The sequence below is a fragment of the Monomorium pharaonis genome, chromosome 4, assembly GCF_013373865.1.
Source record: "Monomorium pharaonis isolate MP-MQ-018 chromosome 4, ASM1337386v2, whole genome shotgun sequence".
Lineage (NCBI taxonomy): Eukaryota > Metazoa > Arthropoda > Insecta > Hymenoptera > Formicidae > Monomorium > Monomorium pharaonis.
In genome coordinates, this window is record NC_050470.1 from 12,174,844 (window position 1) to 12,200,374 (window position 25,531).

The following is a 25,531-nucleotide window of genomic DNA, read 5'->3' on the forward strand; positions in this document are numbered from 1 at the left end:
ATTTAAGAGACACGATATTTAGGGATCGCTGCCGTAACTCCTCGGATCAGGTTCCGTGAGAGGTAAGCCGACAGTGGTTTTAACACAAAATATATATATATATATATATTCTTTCTACTTAATTACAAGACTTGATTAGTCACTTAATAAACCCGTGACAAATATGTAATGTCGAGCGACATACGTTCGTCGCTGTACGCTATTCGATTGAGCCTACTTGTTATCTTTACATTGGTGTTTATATACACCGATTTTTTGCGTATAACCGGGGAGAGTACTTCCGCGGTCACTGGCCTTCGGTCAGTGCACTTGCTTAACCAGCAATTGCTAGCTACACAGATTCCACCCCAAAATCAGAAGATTTTGGGTGTCGTTTATTAAGCAACCGGGTGCATTGCCCGGTGCGACGCCCGATATGTAGGCCAGGCGATGTTGCACGCGCGAAGTGTCACTTGACACCTTTATCGCTTGCGACATTCTTTGTGTGAGTGCATCACATTCACAACAGCTCAATAGGTTTTCCAGCAAACACAGAACATGTTGTAATATTGCTGTGATGTTGCTACAATGTTATAACATTGCCGCAATGTTGCTGCTATGTTCTGTGTTTGCTGGATTACCTGAACAGCAAAGTGTAGTATCATTTTTGTAACTCGAAGAGAGTCCTTTGGGCCTTTGCAACTTGAATAAAGCTTCCGAGAATTGAGAATATATAAAAATAAAATTTTAACCCTTGATTCGTGGTCTTATGCACTGGCCAGAAAGGAGCGAAGAACATTATAGCTACTTTCTGGATAGATTATATGTTTAGAGGCTAAGATTCAGAAGGTTACATATACAGCTTGGTATTAGCCATTTTTTTTAGATATGATGCTAAACAGAATCTAGAAAAACTATCTAGAACCTAGCCATATGGAGTGAGTCCCAGATGCGCACAGTAATAAACGGACACAGCAGGCTGAGTGAAACGGACACAGTAACAAACGGACACAGACCAAACGGACACAGTAATAAACGGACACAGTAACAAACGGACACAGACCAAATGCGCACACTGCACATGCGCACGGACCAAATGCACACACGGAAAGTCGCAAACCCATGTGATGCAGTGAATGCTTTGCACGCACACACACACACACACACGCGCGCGCGCAGGGGTGCAAGGGGGGCCCGCCTCCCGCACCCACCCCGTCCAAGTCGCTAACCTATATGGACTTTACTCTGCTTGCAATGTACATGGATTGCATTTGGTCCGTGCGCATGTGCAGTGTGCGCATTTGGTCTGTGTCCGTTTGTTACTGTGTCCGTTTATTACTGTGTCCGTTTATTACTGTGTCCGTTTGTTACTGTGTCCGTTTATTACTGTGTCCGTTTGGTCTATGTCCGTTTGTTACTGTGTCTGTTTCACTCAGCCTGCTGTGTCCGTTTATTACTGTGCGCATTTGGGACTCATTCCTCATTGGTATTATTTTTTTATTATTACCACTTTATATTATTACTTTATATTACCACTATATTTGCGTATTTGAGGAGCTTACCGCAAAAATAGCCTAACTATTTTGGCATTTAGGCTACTTTTGCGATAAGTACCTGATTTTTTTTTACAGGTGACTCAGGATATTCATTAGAACCCTTGCTGTTAACTTCTTTGCCTTGCGAGCCTGAAGGAATTCCACAATTATTCTACAATGAGACATTATCCAGTGCAAGAAATTGCGTGGAACGATTGTTTGGGATACTTAAAAGCACGTGGAGATGTGGTTCCAAGCACAGGGTCCTACAGTATGAACCTGGCTTTGCCACAGTATGCGAATTGCTGGCGGTATACTTAACAAGGATCCGTTTGAAGACAACGCAAACGGAGAAGATATACCAGAAGACATTCGCATAGACGAGGACGATGATGACAATTTGCGACCACTTGCACTCGCGCGTCGAATTCAAGATCGCTGTATTACGAAAAGGTTTGGAAGATAATGTATATAAAATGTAATTGTATATAAAATGTACTTCTAACGTAAATGTAATGTAATTATTATTGTATTTTATTGTAAACATATTTTACGTAACGCAACATATACAGGGTGTCCCAACGCACATGGGTTAATGCTCGTAAAAAAGTAAAAGGGATCGAGATGAACATAAAAGTCCAATATTGTCTTGGGTTAGGTCTTTGGTTAGGTCCACCAATAATCAAGGTAATTTTTCAAATTATGCAAATGAGCGCGCTGAGGGAAGAGCTCGATCCATTTGAGCCATAACACGGAAAAAAATCCACAAACAAAAGTTGTGCCGTACAGACGTGCTTTCCAACACGTTCCTTGCTATATTCAACGATTTGGTGCGAATCAAAATGTAAATAATTTTATTGTCAATAACTTAAAATATTTAAGATACGCTTGATAAGGGCCAGAAATTGTCTGGCCGAAACGTTGCGCCTTTCTCCAAATTAAATTAATAAAGGATATTTGCCAGATTTGTCATTTTAAGTATTTTTTATCACTATTCTTCAAACACTGGCACGTGAACAAATTACTATTGGGGGAAAAAATCCATTACGAATGTTTGATAAGCTTTTATTATTTACTGTTCACAATTACGATAAAAATTAATTAGATTATTTGAAAATTCCATACGTTAATATTTCGATTATTTGCAGTCTTAACTCAAGACAATATTGGACTTTTATGTTCATCTCGATCTCTTTTACCTTTTTACGAGAATTGACCCATGTGCGTTGGGACACCCTGTATAATCATACCAAATAAACGCATAAAATACATTATAAAATACATCAGTTAATCGTTGATAATTAGATAATATGTTATATTTCAACGTAACACGAAACTTTGGTGTATACTTTATCCTAACTTCACCACATTCTTTGGTTAATATCACGTACTGTAGGTGGCTAATATATTTTCCTATACATACATGTACTAGTTTCTCAGTTACTCGTATCCTATCCGCATCGTTCATTGCCTGTACATCTACATTATTCACCAATTTTGTAGCAGCTTTGGTCATTTCTGTCATGGGAAGGGCATTTATCGTAGCTGCTTCTGTCAGAGCTTTCGAGGCAAGTAGGTATGTACCACTATGGGGAGCCGCCTGTGACGTCACTGGCGCCGTCCCCCACCTTTCTACGACTCTCCCTCCCTCCCTCCCTCCCTCCCTCCCTCCCTCCCTCCCTCCCTCCCTTCCTCCCTCCCTCCCTCCCTCCCTCCCTCCCTCCCTCCCTCCCTCCCTCCCTCCCTCCCTCCCTCCCTCCCTCCCTCCCTCCCTCCCTCCCTCCCTCCCTCCCTCCCTCTCTCCCTCCCTCTCTCTCTCTCTCTCTCTCTCTCTCTCTCTCTCTCATACACACCCGGCAAAAAATATTCATATCTCTTCATAAATGATCATATATATTTGCTCACGTCTGGTCATATATGAAAATTGGCCAGATATGATAAAAAATGATTTGATAATATTATATATGTTCATGTTTGATCAGGTACGATCAGGCACAAAGACATATTCGTATTAAAAATATCCGTCCATACATAATTTAATCTAGCCATATATAATTTGATGACCTCCAACATAATCATATTAATTTATACAAATTTTGATATAATTACATATAATTGCGTGTAGTAATTTATCACTATCGGGAAAAAATATCTCTTATATGCTTTTATATACTCATATAAGAAGTAATATTATGTGCTCATATATGAATTTTGTCTGCAAAAACTCATATATGATCATATATGATGTGACGTGACAGCCGCAGGCTGCTGTCCGTCACAAGGCCCTTACGCAATAACATCACGCGGGCCCTGCATCCTCCCGCTCGGGAGCGGACGCAGAAGCGTATTGTCTTGTACTTTTGTGTGTGTGACGTCCCACGTGCTGTCCGTCTAATTAATTCTTAAGATGTTTGCGAGCGCTATACCGCGGGTGCGGCGGAGATCGGTGGCTCTGAAGATCTCGTTATAGTTTTCGGACGTCTCGTCTCAACGGAAAATCTTCCCGGAGATTGCAGAGGAACGGACAACGAGGGAGTCAAAGAAGACCCTTTCTAAGCGGGGGTCCGCAGGTAATGCCGCCCTTATCTTGCCTACCGTTTGTGCCATGTAAGAATTCCGATACTGCCGTTGAATCACGCTTTCAGGACCCAGCGACGGCGCGCGATGCCAACATCCCGACGGGGCGACTGCAGACCCGATACCGCGGGAAGTCCGGCGAAAGAATCACGACAACTCAAGATCCGCCGACGCCCCGTCGAGGAGGAAATAACGCCCCGATGGCGGAGGATACGGCGGGCGAGGAGAGAAGAGTCGGCCGCGTAAAGAAGCGCCAGGATTCCCGTGCCCGGGGCCCATAATTATCGACTGCCGTGCGTGGATCGATCAACCGGCGACAGCGTGGGCACCGCGCTCTGCGCGAAAATCGATTTTCGCGAAATCAGCCAATAAGGGCCTGGAGCGCCGGAGGCAGGGTGGGGCGCGCTGCCGAGCGGCTCCCGCGAGATCCAGGATTCCTCACTCGTACTGCGGACTTAGAAACTAAAACTGTGCGTGCGTTCCGAGATCCCGAGCCGAGCTGTAAGAGAGGACGCAGGGACTGAAGTCATCCCGACCCGGAGGAGGCCAGCAGGAGAGAGGCAAAGTGGTGAGACGAGCGTCACACGTGTAAAGCCACCGATTTCGCGGGTTGGGCGAGCCGCGAGGAAGTCGCGTAACTATCGCAATATCTTTCGGCGTATTTATTGGAATCACGAACTCGCGGATTCAGCGGAGCATCGTTGTCTCGTCCGATCGCGCCCGTCCGTGTGATTTTGCTCCATGCTGTACATTTCATAATAGTTTCGCGTTGCGTGTGTGTCCCGATCCGCAGCCGAGTCAATCGTCGTTTCGTCTGGTCGTCGTGTCGCGGGTTATTCCCGCGCTGTATCTTGTCGCGCCTTGGAAAATTTAGTCGTTACTATTATATGATTTGGTCGATCGCACTGTTATTGCGAGCCCTTCGGTGAGTGCACTCTGATCATTATCGACGCAATCGTCTTTAACCGCCTGACTGGCGAGAAAATAATAATTATCGCGCTTATTATTCGCGAGAATCGTTAGAGCGCGAGAAAGCACGGGTCCGTCGCGTGCCGCGCGGGCTCGGAGTTGCGATCCGTCCCGTTCGCCCTTGACGAGGTTATCCTGGCGGGAGTTGGCGTCCACCAACGACGCCGGATCAAGCGTAGACAAGTCGGAGAGTTCCCGCGTACGCATCATATCCCGCTCGTTCAATATACCGTTCTCGTAATATTCGATACCCAGCGGTCGTCAGCTGGTAACGCGCGCGAGCTATTGCCGCTCCGCAGAGTCGCCTACTATTGTAATTCCTACGATCAAATACAATAGTTGATTTCTTTGTTACATTTGTGTCGTGTAAGTAATTCTCTCGCCTTCCCGATTCCATCCGCCCGCACCGAACCTCCCCCTCTGCCATTTGAGGGCTGAGCAGCTGGATATCGGAGCCGCTAACGCCCCGGTCGCCTAGCGTGCGCCCGTCTTTCCAGCGATTCAAGTATCGTAACATTCGTTTGCGATTTGGTGCACACAGAGTGGTACGCTTAACGTACCTGGCGCCCAACTTAGTATTACATCGGGAAACCTCACGAAGATAGTCGCCCCGACACCCGGGCGGCTCAGGGCCGCGACCAGGGACGGAGGCGAAGTTGGCCGTCGCTCGCGAGCGACGGTTACAATGAATATCTGTCATATTTGAGCGTATATATTTAAATAAGTTTATATTTGAAGGTATAGTACCCAGACAGCACAGGATATCCTATGGATATCCGTTTTATGTTTATTTCTTGTCCTGATGTCCATGGACCTTATAAGGATATCCATAGGATATACAATTGTGGACATTGAAGGGATATCCTAAAATGGACCACTTTGTATGTCCATATGCTATCCTTATTTGTACTCGCTCCGCCAACACCATCTGCATGCACAAGTGAACTAAAAAGCAATATGGCCGTAATAGTGGTTAGGTTTTCGTTGGTTATCGGCATGTTTTATACAGTCAGGTAAGAATCCTAAAAATTTTCAGAAATTATAAGTTACGAGAGCAGCAAAGAATCTCATTGTGTGCCGTTAGCTTTGCCTGATTGGTCAATTCGCTAATATATTCCACAAATTCTCCTTTAACGAGAATAATGATAGATGCTCGGCCGACGCTCGCTTGCTCGTAGGCTCTGACCTACGTACGTAAACAGAACGGTTACGTGTACACGGTAGCAGCGATGAATTCTAGACGTATAATTACAGATGGTAATAGACGATGGCGAAGTGTACACGGATTACGACGAAGGTCTCGATAAAGAACAGCAACGAGATTAGAGATTGCAGCAACGGGAACAATCAGAGCCTACGAGCAAGCGAGCATCCGCCGAGCACCATCATTTTCGTTAAAGACGAGTTTGTGATGGAATATATTGGCGAATTGATCAACCAAGTAGAGGCAAAGCCAATGGCACACAACAAGATTTTATACACTCTACTCTGTAGTCTATGTATATATGTGTATGTGTGTGTATAAACATAAAATTTAATTTCTGTTATAGTTGACGAGTCACAATCATTTGTTGCCTAGATGAGATTACTTGCATGCTGCAGTTATTGTTTGCAATATAAAGAATATTTGTTCCACGGTAGTCGTTAAACAATGGATACACACTATATATATATGTTGTGATAATTACAAAATACTTTAAGCTGATTGTTTAATTAATATTATACGTATGATACTTATTTAATTAAAATTGTTTAATGTATAATCTATCGAAAGAATAATATAATTTCTGAAATAAATATTTATATTTATATATTTTATTCTGTTTTTACCCTTTTATTTAATGTAAAATTTAATTTTGAATGCCGCTTTTTATCGGCAAGGACGTCCATAGAACGTCCATTGGACATATTTTACGTATATAGCATGTCCACCAGTTTCATAAACCAATATCCCATGGACGTCCATAGAATGTCCAAAGGACGTAAAACGGATATCCTGTGGATATCTTCAATATCCGTTAAAGACGTCTTATGGATGTCGTATGTATATCCGTGTGCTGCCTGGGATTGGTCCGCAACATATTACGTCATTATTTTTCTCTAATTACTTCTTTCTTTGCGTTATATTTCCAAAGATGCCCGAAGTTGGGACGACTCATAACGCAAAGCGCAAACATAGGTTATAGAATACTATTTTTAACAAAAATGTGTTGAGACAACGCTAATTTCGTTAGCGAATTCACGCAAAAAGTTGCAGAATAGGGGGGCCGGTCTCAGCTAATCGATGCATCAGCTGATCGGTCGCGTTATTGTTGATCACCCCGCGTGGGTGACAAGTCGCGGTGCCGATTCCTCCTCAATGCGGAGTCCCCGGGGCGGGACGACGCGCGGCCGCTCAGTGCGCGGCCGAGAGCTCGGATGTGGAGTGCGTCGGTGTACGGCCTCTTAATACGCGGCCAGGAAGGCACTCACTGCGTGCCGGAAAAGATCGCGGGTTGAGGTTATGGCGTACAATACACGCTCTAGGAAGCCCGGTTCAGTGCACCAGGAGGTACGATCTGCTCACTTCGCAGGCCGGGGAAGCTTTGTTATCTTATCGCAAGTGGAGGGTTTATTATAATTTTTGTATCATTTCTAAATGGTTTATGAAAATAATTATATAATCTTCCCTTACAGAAAAAACACTAAAAATAACACTTAAAAAATACTCAAGTTGAGTATAATTTGGGACAAAGGGTAAACACTCAATTTAGTGTAAACACTCAACTTGAGTGTTCGCTTTTTAATTTACTTTTAAACTGTTATTACTCTCAACTTGAATGTTCGCCATCTAATTGAGTGTTAATTTTAATGTTAATCCTAAAGGGCATAGCGGAATAAGCAGGTGAAATCTGCCCCCGCACTAATCGAGCTCAAATTGATATCATTAGTTGGCACCCTTGAGATGTAAAACTTCCCCAAATATTAGTTACAAAATTGCATTTTTGGGGGAGTTATGGAGGGGGAAAGAAAAATAAAGAAAGTGGTTTTTTTCGAAAATGGTTGGACCGATTTTAATGAAAAAAATATATGTTGTAAACATCATTTAGACAAGTTTGAGAAAATTTTAAGTAATTTTTGTGGCAAAAAAAAACACGATAAAAAAATTTTTGAATTTTTTATGAATTTTTTGGGGGGTGATAGTTCTGAGATACCACTTTTATATTTTCACAAAAACATCTCTAGATCTTCTTCTTTAACACATTTTTTTTTTAAATCAATCGGAGTGGTGGAACATGGTTAAAAATAATAATTCACACCGCGCCGCCGTGCCGCGCCGCGCCGGTTGGGCGACCGGGCCGCGGCGCACGGCGATTGTTGTCATGTTGAACTTACATACTAGTTGCAGTGTTGCAATGTTTAGTTGCCAAGAAAAATTATAATATAATAATATAAAATATAATAACACATATAATATTTTTAGGACGTCTGCAATGGGAGCGTCCTAGATGCGCACAGTAATAAATGGACACAGCAGGCTGAGTGAAACGGACACAGACCAAATGCACACAGAACAAATGCGCACAGACCAAATGCGCACAGACCAAATGCGCACGGACCAGATGCATACGGAACAAATGCGCACGGACCAAATGCGCACAGACCAAACGGACACAGTAACCTACAAACTTATTACATGGGTTGCGACTTTTCGGGCATCTCTATCGACGGGGTGGGTGCGGGAGGAGGGCGAGGCCCCCACTTGCACCCCCCCCGCCGTGTGTGTGTGTGTGTGTGTGTGTGTGTGTGTGTGTGCGCGCGTGCGTGCGTGCGTGCGTGCGTGCGTGCATGCATGCGTGCGTGCGTGCGTGCGTGCGTGCGTGCGTGCGTGTGTGTGTGTGTGTGTGTGTGTGTGTGTGCAAAGCATTCTCTGCACCACATAGGTTTGCGACTGTGCGCATTTGGTCCGTGCGCATTTGGCCCGTGTGCATCTGGTCCGTGTGCATTTGGTTTGTGCACATTTGGTCTGTGTCCGTTTCACTCAGCCTGCTGTGTCCGTTTATTACTGTGCGCATCTGGAACTCAGTCTCTGCAATTAGGCTATAAAACTTATCGTTTCGGCAGTTCATCACGAGGAGATTGCAGTACGTTTTTAAATTCCATATGTTCGGGGTGCTTTTTTAATGTGAGTCCCCTTGCCTCTTACATTATTTATCATCGGTGTGCTTTTTTAAAGTGAGTCCTCTCGCCTCTCACATTATCTATCATCGAGGTGCTTTTTTAATATGAGTTCTTTTGCCTCTCACATTATCTATTATCGGGGTGCTTTTTTAAAGTGAGTCTTCTCGCCTCTTACATTATGTATTATCGGGGTGCTTTTTTAATGTGAGTTTTCTCGCCTCTCACATTATCTATTATCGGCGTGCTTTTTTAAAGTGAGTCTCCTCGCCTCTTACATTATTTATTATCGGGATGCTTTTTTAATGTAAGTTTTCTCGCCTCTCACATTATCTATCATCGAGGTGCTTTTTTAATGTGAGTCCATTCGCCAAAAAGATAATTTGAGAGGCAAAGGGACTCACATTAAAAAAGCACCTCGATGATAAATAATATGAGAGGCGAGGGGACTCATTTTAAAAAAGCACCCCGATGATAGATAATGTGAAAAGCAAGAGGACTCACTTTAAAAAAGCACCCCGATAATAGATAATGTGAGAGGCAAGGGAACTTACATTAAAAAAGCACCTCAATGATAGATAATGTGAGAGGCGATTTCCTCGTGGTAAACTGCCGAAACGATAAGTTTTATAAGCTAATTGCAGACGTCCTGGAAATATTATATGTGTTATTATATTTTATATTATTATATTATAATTTTTCTTGGCAACTAAACATTGCAACACTGCAACTAGTATGTAAGTTCAACATGACAACAATCGCCGTGCGCCGCGGCCCGGTCGCCCAGCCAGCGCGGCACGACACGGCGGCGCGGTGTAAATTATTATTTTTAACCATGTTCCACCACTCCGATTGATTAAAAAAAAAAATGTGTTAAAGAAGAAGATCTAGAGATGTTTTTGTGAAAATATAAAAGTGGTATCTCAGAACTATCACCCCCCAAAAAATTCATAAAAAATTCAAAAATTTTTTTATCGGGTTTTTTTTTACCACAAAAATTACTTAAAATTTTCTCAAACTTGTCTAAATAATGTTTACAACATATATTTTTTTCATTAAAATCGGTTTAACCATTTTCGAAAAAAACCACTTTCTTCATTTTTTTTTCCCCTTCCATAACTCCCCCAAAAATGCAATTTTGTAGCTAATATTTGGGGAAGTTTTACATCTCAAGGGTGCCAACTAATGATATCAATTTGAGCTCGATTAGTGCGGGGGCAGATTTCACCTGCTTATTCCGCTATGCCCTTTAAGAATAACACTAAAATTAACACCCAATTAGATGGCAAACATCCAAGTTGAAAGTAATACTCAAATTAATACTCAAAACCAGCTGAACACTCTAGTTGAATGTTTATTTTAGATATTCGTTTTATGTCCATTTCTACCAATGCAGATTAATTTTTTAAATCTCGGTTGAACTTGCTTTCTTTGCTTTTGTTTTTATTTAATATTTTCTAATCCAATGTTTGAGAGTGCACACTCAATATTAAGTGTATACCTTCAACCGATAGATGTTAAGTGTACATCCCCAACGTTTCAGTGTTCACACTTCATGTTGGAAGTATACACTCATTTATTGTGTGTCATATTCAAATGTTGAGAGTATATTTTTAAATATTCAGTATTTAAATTCAAACTTTAGTATGAACACTCAATTATTGGGTGCACACACTCAACGTTCGAGTATGAACACTCAATCTTTAATGTAAATACTCAAGATTTGAGCGTATACATCTAAATTTGAGAGCAAACTCCCAAAATCGAGTATTAACACTTAATTTTGAGTGTAAACTCTCAAAATTAAAGTGTTTTTTCCGTAAGGGTTTAAAAAGTATTTTTTGAAAATAAATTTGTAAAATATTTATAAATATTTAGGATAATATTTTGTGCTATCTGGGAAGTTAAGTTAATCTGTTGATTGACATTTGGGACTTCGTTTCGAGGTGTCTCGAGGAGCCGACTGATACGGACGTAATCCCTTGTTTTGAAAGAATTGCGCATTTACCGATTCAACACGCGACCACGAGGAATTAACGCTAAGTTGGATCTTTTATCACCGAAGGGAAAGAATTAAAATTTCTATCTAAAAGACGATCATAACCAACAAATCTACGAGTTATCTCCGTTGACCACATTAGGTGAGTTTCTTTGGTTAATAAACTCAACAAATAACGTTAATAAATACACACAGGATAGAAACAAGGGTCAAATTTATCCATACGATATATTTGCACTGTTCTACGCCTTATTTTGCTCGATACATGAAAATTTCTTGAGTTGGGCGTTGCTAACGCCAATTGATAATCATAAGAATGTATAGTTTTTGTTAATTTAATTATTTACGCAAAGCTTTATTATGCGTAGTTAATTGATGTCATTTCCTGATTTTAATAAGCGCAGATGATGCTAATCTTAATCGTAATTCTGATCAAAGAGATATAAAATTGCAAATCTTTTGTAGAAGGGCGAGGGCGGCGAAGCACAGGCAGCGGCACCGCTTCTCCTTCTCCCCCCCGCCGCCGGCAGCCAATGCTCGACACAGTGGGCCGCGCTACAGCTCGAGCGTCTCGGCTCTTCACACGGCGCACTCTCATTCGTACAATTTAAAAAATTTATATCTCGATTATTGATAGACCTAACCCAAGACAATATTGGACTTTTATGTTCATCTCGATCCCGTCTATCTTTCCATTACGGGATGGCTTTCGATTACATTACACCCTGTATATCATATGACAGATTATCTAACCTTAGAAACATCTGGCAGAAAAAAGCTTCGATTTGCCAAAAAAATCTGAATTTTAAATGTCTATATACGTATTTTTAGGAGTATCTCGTTTTGCGTGGAAAGTTTCAAACCCATGTGGTGTCCAATAATGCGGTATCCAATCGTGCGGTGTCCAATAATGCGGTGTCCAATCGTGCGGTGTCCAATAATGCGGTGTCCAATTGTGCGGTGTCCAATCGTGCAGTGTCCAATAATGCGATGTCCAATCGTGCGGTGTCCAATAATGCGGTGTCCAATCGTGCGGTGTCCAATCGTGCGGTGTCCAATCGTGCGTGTCCAATCGTGCGTGTCCAATCGAGCGGTGTCCAATTGTTACGTGTCCAAACGGGATACTCCCGTTCTGGTGCAATATTTTCTGCTAACAAAGTTTGTGTCAACTTTTCTTTAATATCTTTTTCACTTTCTTTGTGCATTCTATTTATTTCAGTTATGATATATTGAATTGTTGTTGCAGGGAGTAAATATTGACTTTCCAATTTTAAATAAAATTGTGCAACATTATCACAAAATAAGTTTGACCATTGATTATCAGTATACAAAAGTTCAGATCCTGCTACTTCCAAATTAGGTTCTTCAATTTGTATGTTCACATCGTCATTTACAAATTGTGATTCATATGGATCAGTAAGTACTTCGCTTTCCAAAATGCAATTGTTATTACTAACAATAAGCTCTTCGGAACTGTCTGGAGCAATGACGTCTGTTTTGTAGTGACGAGTTCAATGAACTTTTGTTAAATGACTGGTAAATGAATTTAAAAGTGTATACTTTTTATTGCATCCACGATACGGGCACTTTACTTCTTTATTAATAATGTGATGTTTTAAATGCTTTAAAAGTTGAAGATATTGATCATACTCTTTTCTACATATTTCAATATTGCATATGAATTTTCTTTTTTCATTAAAAGTCGGAAGGTGGTATGGATTTTCTCGTTCTTTATAAGGTACACTATGTACTCGTCATAAATGTTTTGTTAAAAAAACACTGTTTTTGAAAAATTTATTGCATTTTTGTAAACCGCAATAGTAATATGTCTATAAAATTTATGATGATTTAAATGTGCCTTCAATGATACAATTTTAAAAACACAGAATCGACAGAAATACATTCTTATTATTCCCCTATAAACAACAAAACAGAATACTTATATATTACATCGATTTACTTCACTAAGGGTCGGCTGTTCCAACTTCTTGGTAAACTTATCTATCAGGTAAATATGTGTTTGTCTTTATTTATTTAAAAAAAGAAATGAAGATGGACATATGCTTACCTGGTAGGTAAGTTTACCAAGAAGTTGGAACAACTGGCCCTAATAATCGTATAATAATTCCGAGTATCGTAAAAATAAATATAAATAAAAACGTAATATCAAATAAATATTTAATATATAATATTATTATTATTGTTATTATATTCTGAATATATTATGTAAATAAAATAAATTATTATCACTATTATTATTATTATTATTATTGCTTTGCTAGACTCACCTTTTTTAAGAAGGATCTGATAAGCTCAAAATTATCTAGATGTATAATGCACAAAAAGATTACGAGCTATTTGAGTATAAATTACATCCTTCGGCTTTCCTGGGATTCAGGATTTCTGGGATAAATCGACACAAAAAGCCTCTGTCGTAGTATATTGCGTATTTCTTGAAAAATCTACTGAAACAAATATATGAAAAAAATGTTTACAGTGTTACAACGTCATTTGAAATAAAAAAGCGATTAATTGAGAGATATTGTTTAAAACAATAGAAGAAAATGTCATAAATTCATAGAATTATACTAATGGAAGGGGAAAAGAACCCGTACAAGTGTCCAAGTGAGACAGAAAACTAGTTCTCATACCTACAAATACAATCTCGTTTCGCTCCAGCGCATTATGAGGAAAAGTTATGAAATGAGACAGAAAACTAGTTCTATCTCATTTCATGTCAAGTCATAGGCCTGTTCTTTATCGCTGCACTGCTGCACTGGTGCAATAAGCTAGAATAAGACAGAAATATTTTTTTTCATTCTAACTTATTGCACCAGTATAGCAGTGCAGCGACAAAGAACAGGCCTCATGTTCTACCTATCCTTGTCGCACAGATGTGGACACAGTTTCGACATACGGACGGTATACGCTATTCCTCTTCCATTAGTATAAGTTCTATGCATAAATTGAGCATTTACAAATGCCATATAAACATAGCGAAAACAGATTATTTACTTACCACGAATATCGTAATACAATTGGACGTCCGCCGCGCGGGAAACGATTGCAAGTTGCGTCTTGTTGCGTTGTATACACTTGCTTAATAATTGACGGATATATATCACGAAACTTTTCATCACACAACGGACTTCGCGTTTACACAATCTAGAAATCATAAGAACTGCATAACTGTTGGAAAACAGAAATATTCTTATGATTTTGCGACAATTTCATTTCGTTCGACAGCTTGGAAGTAACCAAAGAAACTTGAGGACGACGAAGACGACATTCAAAACAAATGACCAATGTAATGACCAATATAGGCCGCGATGTGGCGCGCATGGTTGCTGCGCTCACTGCGCTCTTCGCCAGAAGGTGCATTTCGTGCGCGAAATTTAAATACTCGTTAGAATAATATAACTCAAATATTTATTGTAACCTGAAATATTAATATAAAGAAAAAAGTGAAAAACTTAAAATAATTTAAATGTTTCATTAAATGTTTCATACATGTAATATGTAATTTATTTTAAGCATTACAATTTTTCGTTTTTATTAATATTTCAGGTTAGAATAAATACTTTTTCAACAATATTTTAATTTATTAATATAGTATAACTTATATTATTTATACAGTATGCAATATATTTAAAAAATAAATGTTCAATATTAATACGATACATGTTCAATGATAAACATGATCTTGGCTCTTCTCTCGGCTTGTTAAAATTTTATAAGTTTTTTCAGATACATGTACATTAAATTTATATTTAATGTACACTAAATTTACTTTTAATGTACAAATTGAAATTTCATGTACATGTACATTAATATGGGTTTCAGTTACTAAGAATTGAAATTTTATTTACATGTGTGCATTAAAAGTACTTGAAATTTCAAGAAATTTCTAACCGTGTAGCCGAATATTTGCGACATTATATAAACAAAGACCAAACCGACTGGGAAAAATGGATCCCGCACGCGATGCACACGTATATTATAATGCCTCGCACGGCGACAAGGTACACACCGTTTGAATTAATATACGGTCGATAGGCAGAACTAAAGACCTATAATCAAAGATTCACCAATGGCGAACACAATTTTGATTGGTCACTTGAGTCACATGGTTTATCTGCCATTGCGTACCCACGCTGGGCGAGGAAGAGGGGAGAGTGCTCTGTGTTGAGCAGTATAGGTTAAAGGAATATGTGTCAGAAATTATGAGGTAATTCAATCTCTGCACTCTCGAAAGTCACTATATTTTGACGATACACTCAGGAAGAACAATAAAAATTAAATTTGCATCTGTTATATGGCTGCGTACAACTTGGAACAGGCTCGCATTGTTTACTATCTCCACTACTCCAGACCCCAGCCCCAGACCCCAGCCCCCGGCCCCAGCCCCCATCCAGTCTCCGTATGGGTACAAGATGGTGGATAGCAGTCATGGTGGGGGGCCATTGGCGCATCTTTGATTATAGGTCTTTAGGCAGAACTGCCGACAGCCCTAACGAAACAGCCTAAACCCACCTATAATTACGATGATTATGCGCAAGAATTAAGGAAGAGGTTAAGGGCCGCAAATCGTGTCGCAGGCGAAAATATAAAAGAAGAAAAGGCCAAAGCCAAAACGCAGTATGATAAAAAGACGAAGGAAACGAAATTCAAAATCGGCGAAAAAGTACTATTACGATAAAACGCTCCGACGTGGACAATCTAAAAAACTAGACACACAGAGGATTGGACTGTATACCGTAACCGAAAAACATTCTGATGTAAATTATACAATAAAAACAGGAAGAATGACCCGCGTGCACATAAATAGATTAAAAGCATTCATAGAAGCGTAAATTAAAATTTTTAATATGTATAAGTGCGATTACAGACAGTCAATTTAGCACATACAAGCGAGCGCACTCTTCAAGGTGCATACTTAATATGTCAATATCATTGTATTAATTTGTAAATAAAAAAAATTTTTTTTAATAGCGATATACGACAAGGCTTTGAACATATTGCGAGATATATGTATGTATGTATGTATGTGTATATTAATGTGGGCGATTAATAAAAAAAAATGTTTTTTTCCCTGTGAGGGAGAGATGTGGCAGCCTACAAATATAACTTCGCATTGTAGCCTATAACACAAGATTGTAATTTTATGAATAGCGTTCGTCCACACCGGACACAACAATACCAATGTATCAATGTATGCGTGTACGTATGTAAAAAAGAAAAGATTCCTTTTTGGGGCTACAAATTATGTAATATTATATTGCGCGAAAAAATTTCTACGCGAAAACATTATATTGAACACTTTGCGAAAACTTTTGCGTAAACGTTTGCGAAAACTCAGCCTCCTCGTCTTTTTTTTAATAAGGGGGAAGGATGTTGTGAGTGTGATGCACTCACACAAAGAATGTCGCAAGCGATAAATGTGTCAAGTGACACCTCGCGCGTGCAACATCGCCCGGCCTATATATCAGGCGTCGCATATATCGGGCAATGCACCCGGTTGCTTAATAAACAACACTCAAATCTCCTGATTTTGGGGTGGAATCTGCGTAACTAGCAATTGCTGGCTAAGCAAGTGCACTGACCAAAGGTTAGTGACCGCGGAAGTATTCCCCCGGTTATATGCCAAAAATCCGTGTATATAAACACCGATGTAAAGATAACGAGCGGGCTCAATCAAATAGCGTACAGCGACGAACGTATGTCGCTCGGTTGGCACTCACTTGGACGCGGTTCAAATGGACACGGTGCTATTGGACACAATATCTTGCGCACGGTTTAAATGGCCACGGTGCATTTGGACACAAAAGAAATTTTATTAAAAATGTATACCGGTTATATACACACGTAAAATTTGATCACCGGATATTTGCACACAAAAAAATGCCCACTGTTCACTTGGACACGTAAAAATTGCACACCATTCATTTGCACACCATTCACTTGCGCATCGTTTACTTGCTCACCACTCATTTGCACACCAAAAAATGCGCACCGATCATTTGCACATGGAAAAATGCAGACCGATCATTTGCACACGGAAAGATGCGCACCGATCATTTGCACACGGAAAGATGCATACTGATCATTTGCACACGGAAAAATGCACACCGATCATTTGCACACCGTTCATTTGGACACGGTGCTTTTGGACATCGTTTATTTGCACACCGCTCAGTTGCACACCGTTCAATTGCACACCGTTCAATTGCACATCATTTAAGTCGCAACCCCATGTGGTACAGTGAATGCTTTACACACACACACACACACACACACACACACACACACACACACACACACACACACACACACACACACACACACACTCACACACACACACACACACACACACACACACACACACACACATGGGGGGGTGCAAAGGGGGCCTTCGGTCCCTTTCCCGCACCCACTCCGTCCAAGTCACTAACCCATGTACACATTGCAAACGCAGCTATAATGTGCCCATCTTTCCATGTGCAAATGTTCAGTGCGCATCTTTCCATATGCAAATGTTCGGTGTGCATCTTTCCATGTGCAAATGATCAGTGCGCATTTTTTGGTGTGCAAATGAATGGTGGGCAAGTGAATGATGTGCAAGTGAATGGTGCGCCAATGAGCGGTGTGCAAATAAATGGTGTGCAACTTTTACATGTCCAAGTGAGTGAGCATTTTTTCGTGTGCAAATATCTGGTGGCCAAATTTTACGTGTGCATATAACTGGTGTACATTTTTAATAAAATGTCTTTGTGTCTAAATGCACAGTGTACAAATGCACCATGATCCCATTTGAACCGTGCGCAAGATATCGTGTCCAAAAGCACAAAAGCACCGTGTCCATTTGAACCGTGTGCAAGTGCACCGCTCTCTGTCGCTCGACATTACATATTTGTCACGGGTTTATTAAGTGACTAATCAAGTCTTGTAACTAAAGGTGCGAATTCATGCAACGAGAAATCGCTGGCGACTTTCCCCCTCTACATAGACATTGTGTGGTAGCGACAAATCGTCGGAAGTTCGTCCTGTCCGAACAGCATCGGGGAAAGGAGAAGAAGGAGTAATATGAATAATTGCGAGGTTAGTGTAACATCAAAAATATTAATAAACTGATTAATTATTATATCATATTTGCTTGTGTTTACAACCGCGTATATCTAACCTATAATTTGAGAACATAATTTTGATTTTCAGTTAACTGTAGTTTATACCTGCAGTATGTGTGAAACAATTTGTCGTTCCGACGAGATTAAAGATCATCCCTGTTTGGAAGGATTTACAAGATACATTATAGACCAAAATCATTATTTCCATCCGCAGTGCGGTAAATATAGTGGTGAAATTACTGCAGATGCTAAATGTTAGATTATGTGTTTATATCTTCATATTTTTACAGATGGATCGATTATTAGAAAAAGTCTTATTGGAGGACAAGAGGTTTTCGTCAAAGAACAAACCGAGCAGGAAGAAGCTGAGCAGGAAGAAGCCGAGCAGGAAGAAGCCGAGCAGGAAGAAGCCGAGCAAGAAGAAGACGATCAGCTAGTAGATACGAATGTCGAGGGTGACTGTTGAAACAGCAATCGTCCGATGAATCTTTTAGCGAGGAAGCTACATAATGAAGAGATTCTTATAGAGGAAGTACGGAAACGACCACCTCTTTGGAATTTCACATTTCCGAAAGGGGTGCCCGTACTAAGGAGAAGCTGTGGAAAGAGATTGCTGTTAGCATGAAAGATATAACATTTTTTAATTGAGGCATGAGAGCCATATCTGTTATAAATGTATTTATCATGTTTTTCATCTTAAGAGAAATGACTGTAGCGCAAATAAAAAAGAAGTGGAAGTCATTGTCCAATATGTTCAGGAGACATCGCAAAGGTAACATTCAGCCTAGTGGTTCTGCGGCTGCCAAAAAGGTTAAATGGATCCACTACGAAAGGCTTAGTTTTTTACATAACATGCAATTTGAAAACGTGTACGTAAATGCACTCTCATATGTTTTATATAAATGTAGTTCGTACAGCGGTTAAAATATTATTTTAACCTCTTTCTCTTTTAAGACAATATCAAACATTGCCGATCTCTCCAACAGTCCAGACGTTTCGCAAAACAGCACAGAAACATATGACCACAGTAGCAGTACATCTCAAAATAGTAGACGTAGATCACGTAAGAATATTTCAATTATAATTGAATTAATTACTGTTTAAAAAATGCATGCACTAAAATTACTAATTATGACGTTCTTATATTTTTAATAAATGTTAGTTTTGTAGAAAACATTTATAACATTGTACTGAAACAATTGTTACAATAAATAATTTTACTATAGTAATGTTTAAATAAATATAGTATTTTATAATTAAAAATACACTTTTACCATAACTAAATGTTTTTAAGAAAATAGTTAAGAAATATTATAATTGACTGCCAGTACTGAAAATCTATAGTTCACGTACTGTAAATTTTTAGTACTGGTAGTCAATTTTGAAATGCAGCCATTGTGAGTTAAAAAATAACAAATTGATTTCAGAAAGTGACTCAGGGCGCGAGAGGTCGGTCGAGCCTGGAGCCATTATGGACAGAGTGGAGGAATTGATGAATGAACCTGTATTGGTTGATGTAATCGGAGGCCTGCCTGACGACGAATTCACTGAGTTCGGAATGATTGTCGCCTCTAAGCTGCGAGCTCTCAGTGCGGATGCAAGTGAATCGGGAATGATTGAAATATTGCAGCTTTTGCGTGAAATAAGAAAAAACGACCAAAAGTAGATTTTTTAAGAATATTTTTATATTTTTAAATATTTTTATAATAAAAAATTAGTAAGATATACAAATCAATTATTTGTGTCTATTAAATTGCCACGGTATTGATCCTTCATTACAAAAGTAATCGCGAAATTTATCACGAATTACCATGCAGTATCGAGTACTTGTGTTGGTTCCACAATTAGTAATATTTTGAAATGCGCATCTATCCTCCATTATTCTCTTTGTCGATCATATTTAGAGGGACATAAATATTTCTTCCGATGTCTTCTTTTCGGAGCCAGTTATGCAAACACATTGTTGCTTGCACGATTGATGTAGCAGTTTGTGGCAGAGCAATAATCGGTTTACGATACACTCGCCATTGACTCGCTAAAATACCAAATGTATTCTCGACCATTCTTCTTGCACGACTTAACCGATAGTTAAAAATGTCCTGCTGCGGAGTCAATCCATTTTTGCCTGGGTAGGGTCTAAGCAGATATGGTTTTAAGGGGAAAGTCTCGTCTCCCACAAGAATGAATGGTAGAGTTCGTCCATCTTCAACAGCTGCTGGCTTCGGCACGTTCATGCGTTGAGAGTCAAAATTTCTCCCTATAATACTGTCTCCAAAAATTCCGCCATCACTTCGTCGGCCGTATGCTCCGATGTCCACAAATCGGATAATATAATTTGTATCACAAATACACAATAGAACAATGCTGTGCGATTGTTTGTAATTGAAATAGGTGGAACCGGCATTATTGGGACACTGAAATAATATCGAATAGTTATATTTCAAATAATGCAGCGTAATGGATTTTTTTAAAATATTTTGGGTAAAGCGTATGCATTGCTTCTAAAGGATATTATCACTCTAATTCTTGTTACGTCAGAGATAAATATTTCTAAAAAAATACAAACCTGTATGGTCACATGTTTGCCATCAATGGCGCCAAAGCAGTGGGCACAATTTGTTTTATCCTTGAAATTCTGCGCAATATTTAACCACGCTGTTTCAGTTAATGCACGTGGTAAAACTAGTGGATGTAAGATATCCCAAATCGCTTTGCACGTCTCTCCAATTATGTTGTTTGCTGTGCTAACTCCTACGAGATATTGGTATGACATTGAGATCATCGAATCACCAGATGCAAGATATCTGAAACATTGAGAACATAGAAGCAAACACTAAACATATTTTTGTACTATTACATATTATATATAATAAAGCGTAACAAACCTTAATGTTAACGCCAAGCGTTCTTTAGGTCCTATACACTCTCGAACAACATTCATTTTTTGCAATTGTGCTCCAACTAATAACAACAGTCCTTCTAACTGCGTTGCCGACATTCGAAAATAGTTATAATAACGTATGCCATCTTCCAACGTCAGTTTAGAGATGGACACATGAAAGAAGCTATGCTTCTGACAGTCTTTTAAGTATGGAGCTACCCAATACTGTTTCTTTTTGTACTTTCGTTTCTTTTGTATTCTTTGCAACTCCAACGTTACAGCAGTTGCAATCGCTATCCGTCGCTTCTTGATGGCTCTTGTTATTGCTATTTTCAAATTATTTGCATACTGAGTGGTATACACCCCGTTTGTACTGTCACCTTCATTTTTACTCACTACTCTTTATTTTTTATTATAATAATTATTTCTCTGCAATAACCTATAACTGATATTAAAGTCGCTAGCGATTTGTCGTTACATGAATATGTACGGGAGAAAAGCGACGGATACTTGTCGCTGGCGTCACTTCTCCCAAGTCGCCAGCGATTTCTCGCTGCATGAATTCGCACCTTAAGTTGAAAGAATACACACACACACACACACACACACACACACACACACACACACACACACACACACACACACACACACACACACACACACACACACACACACACACACACACACACACACACACACACACACACACACACACGTATATATATATATATAATGTGTTTTTGTGCGTAGAACACGAATCTGGCAGAAAAAAGTGTCGCTCTATTTGACAAGTTATGAAACCTGTCATATCGACGAAATGTTGTGACTGAACATGGTCCCGTGGTCCTGTGGCCATATATTTTGACATATTTTGACTGAGAGAGAATCAATATATTATCAGAAAACGCGTGGGCGGGGAGGAGTTCCGTCCCTCCCCCTGCACCCTCTCCCGTAATTTTTTCTAACCTAACCCACACATTTTAAAGTCGATATTTGGTTAATGCGAAAATATTGGAAATGAACAGCGTGGAAAGTCGCAAATAGTGGTACTGTACAAGCGTGAATGTCGTTTATTTTACGTTTTACAAATACAATACATGATTCCAATCAGCAAGCAATATTTTATAAATGTTTTTTAAATCTTTATTTTTGATTATTTTTACATTATTAGCGTTTATTGTACAAATAATATTTATTTAATATTTATTACATTTATTTTATATAAATTATCTATTTTAAATAATGATTTAAAAAAATATTTATAAAACGTTTATTTAACGTTTATTTAATATTTAAAAATTATTAATTTTTTATTAAAAATAATAGTTTAAGAAAATTAGTTATCTAACATTTATTTAATGTTTATTCAAAATTTATTTTAAATCTAAAAAAGTATTTAAAATAATATTTAAAAAATATTAATTTAATATTAATTTAATATTTATATTTTAATAATTAATTATTTAAAATAGTAATTTAGGGCAAATATTTATATAATATTTAATTAATATTTATGTAATATTAATTTAACATTTTAATAAAACGTTTAAAATAATATTTACATAAGATTTATTTAATATTTATGTAATATTTGTTTAAACCTTTAAAAAAATATTTTAAAAAATATTAAAAAAATGTTTATGTATTGTTAATGTAATATTGATTTAATATTTATGTTATAACAATTAATTATTTGAAATAATGATTTAGAGCAAATATTTATATAATATTTAATTAATATTTTTTAGAAATGACATCTATTTTTTATTTTTTTATGAACAGAGCAAAAATAGATCTTTTCATATTTCACATACTATTTCGCATATGTGAAAATCAGTAAAAAATTGTAATACTTTATATTTATATTTATTTATAAAAATATAAGTTAACTATACATGTTTCATCCTTCTGACAACATCTATTGAAATAATGTATATCAAATATGTGTGTGTTAACATAAAGTATTCATGGATCATCACGAAGCATTAGGATGCATACGATCTTCGAAGTCAAGCAACGTCGGGAGTGGTTGACACTTGGATGAGTGACTGTTTTTTCAGGCGTAGAAATTAAATATGTTCTAACGGGTACTGTGGCTTGGTTGAAACATGTATATAGTCTTCTCCCCTTTACAAAATTATCGTAGAAATTTATTAGATTGATGAGTTACGTTGAATGTATAAAATTATTTAATAATGCAATCAGTTTTTTGCTTTTGTTGTAAATATGTTTAGTAAATATTAAAAAAATCATTTACCAAATGTTAAAAGAACATTTTCTTAAATTTTAAAACAAATATTTATTAAAGGTTAAAAAAATATTGTCCAAACATTAAAAAAAACATTTTTTTTAATTTAAAAAAGGGAACTTATCTCATTATTTTTAACGTTTTTGGAAATGTTTTTTAAAATGTTTTTTAAATATTATTGAAAACATTTTTTAAATATTATTTTGCTGATTGGGATATCAGTGCTTTACGTAAAGTAAACGACGTCCACGCTTGTACAGTACCACATAGGTTTGACTTTCCACGCTTTCATTTTCAATATTTTCACATTAACCAAATATCGACTTTAAAATGTGTGGATTAGGTTAAAAAAAATTTTGGGGTGGGGGCTTCGCCCCTCCCCCGCCCACGCGTTTTCTGATTATATATTAATTCTTTTTTAGTCAAAATATATGGCCACGGGACCATGTTCAGTCGCAACATTTCGTCTGTATAACAGGTTTCATAACCTGTCAAATAGTGAACTTTAACGATTAATATCTCATCTCGCGGGACAGAGCGACACTTTTTTCTGCCAGATTCGTGTTCTACGCACAAAAACATACAATATCGTTAAATTTTAACAAATTCGGAGAACAGTGAACTCTCCTTAAGTATTACCTGATTATAAAGTATTAAAATTACCTAATAAAACTCGACGTGTGTTAGATGAGTTGTATAAAGTTTTGTATAAACATTTAACGTCGTTTTTCTCCAAAACTACTGTTTTTATGGCAAAAATAAATAGGACATAAAATATGTATTTCGATGAGATCTACAACTTTTGTTTGAAGTATTTTTAGAAATTCCCATTATTTACGGAAATAAATAGAAAAAAACCATTTTTATGGTTTTTTCATGGTTTTCGCCATGAAAATCAAATTTGCGCCAATATTCACTATCATATTCGCAATCAGCGCCCCAAAATACGTAAAAATACGTAGTTTCAAAAAATCGGAGGTAAGTCGTTTTCGGAACTTTATCCGTTTTTAATCTAAAAATAAATTTATTTTATTATAAAAACCGACTTACGAAAAAATTTCATTATTTTTCATTTTATTATTCATTTAATTATATTATTGATTGGTTTAAGTTTTTATTTATTATGACATAATTTGATACGCAATGAGCTGTTTTATGGTTGTTCAATGGTTATCTTGTTTAACTGTTTAATTATATTTTCGTGTCTATCATTTCATTCATGTTTTAAATTCATACATATTAGTAATGTATTATGACTGAAGAGGACTAAGTATAGTCGAAACGTTTCTTTAACACAGTGTTATTAGTCGCGTTTATAATTATATAATGTTTATCTAATTAATTATAATGTATTAAGAATATCTGTCTTGGCTCGATACATTGACCTGTTTATCATATTTTTGCTTGTTTTTATAATATTGTAAAATATTAAAATATAATAGTGAGTTTATGAAAATAAGATTATAAACGTTATAAATTAATAAATAAATTTGACTGATTCTAAAAAATTTAAAATTTGTTATATACATTAATATACCTTAATTTAATTAAATAATATAAAGTAATACGTAATTAAAAATAAAATAAAATAAGTAATACTATAATAAATGTGTAACATTTATATAATATTACATATGCTTAATTTTATAACATTTATAGTAGCAACGTAACAAAAATGTAACATTTAGATGACATGTATAATTACAATAAAATAATAATATAATTTATATAGCGACAATATAACAATTATATACGGAAAAATATAATGATTATATAACATCGGTTATATCCTTGTGTAGAAAATTTTACTAACGAGAATGTAACATGTTGCAACCACGTTATATAACTTATTATATTCTAGTATTTTCAGATATATAATTGTTATAGCAGTACTATAAATATGTATTTGCTGGAAAATAACAATTTATTTTATTTATCAGAATAAATTGTACGTTGCTCCCTTTATTTTTGTGCGTACTTTAATCGTGTAAAAGAATTTTGCATTTTGTTTACAATTTAATTTGAAAACCCAAGTTTGCAAAAAAATGTCGATAACTCTGT

General features: G+C 37.5%; 1 protein-coding gene and 1 pseudogene across 1 annotated transcript; one reads left to right on the plus strand and one right to left on the minus strand.

Moving 5' to 3' along the window:
* Window positions 1-6,327: 6,327 nt before the first annotated feature.
* Window positions 6,328-20,043, plus strand: LOC118645199 (annotated as a pseudogene).
* Window positions 20,044-20,089: 46 nt separating this feature from the next.
* On the minus strand, window positions 20,090-21,781 carry LOC118645200 (protein ALP1-like). Its single transcript, XM_036285829.1, has 4 exons — window positions 21,733-21,781; window positions 21,227-21,617; window positions 20,908-21,145; window positions 20,090-20,755 (listed from the first exon to the last, which is right to left on the minus strand). The coding sequence occupies exons 1-4, from the start codon at window positions 21,779-21,781 to the stop codon at window positions 20,210-20,212; spliced, it is 1,224 nt and encodes a 407-aa protein (XP_036141722.1). The 3' UTR covers window positions 20,090-20,209.
* Between the last annotated feature and the right edge of the window lie 3,750 nt (window positions 21,782-25,531).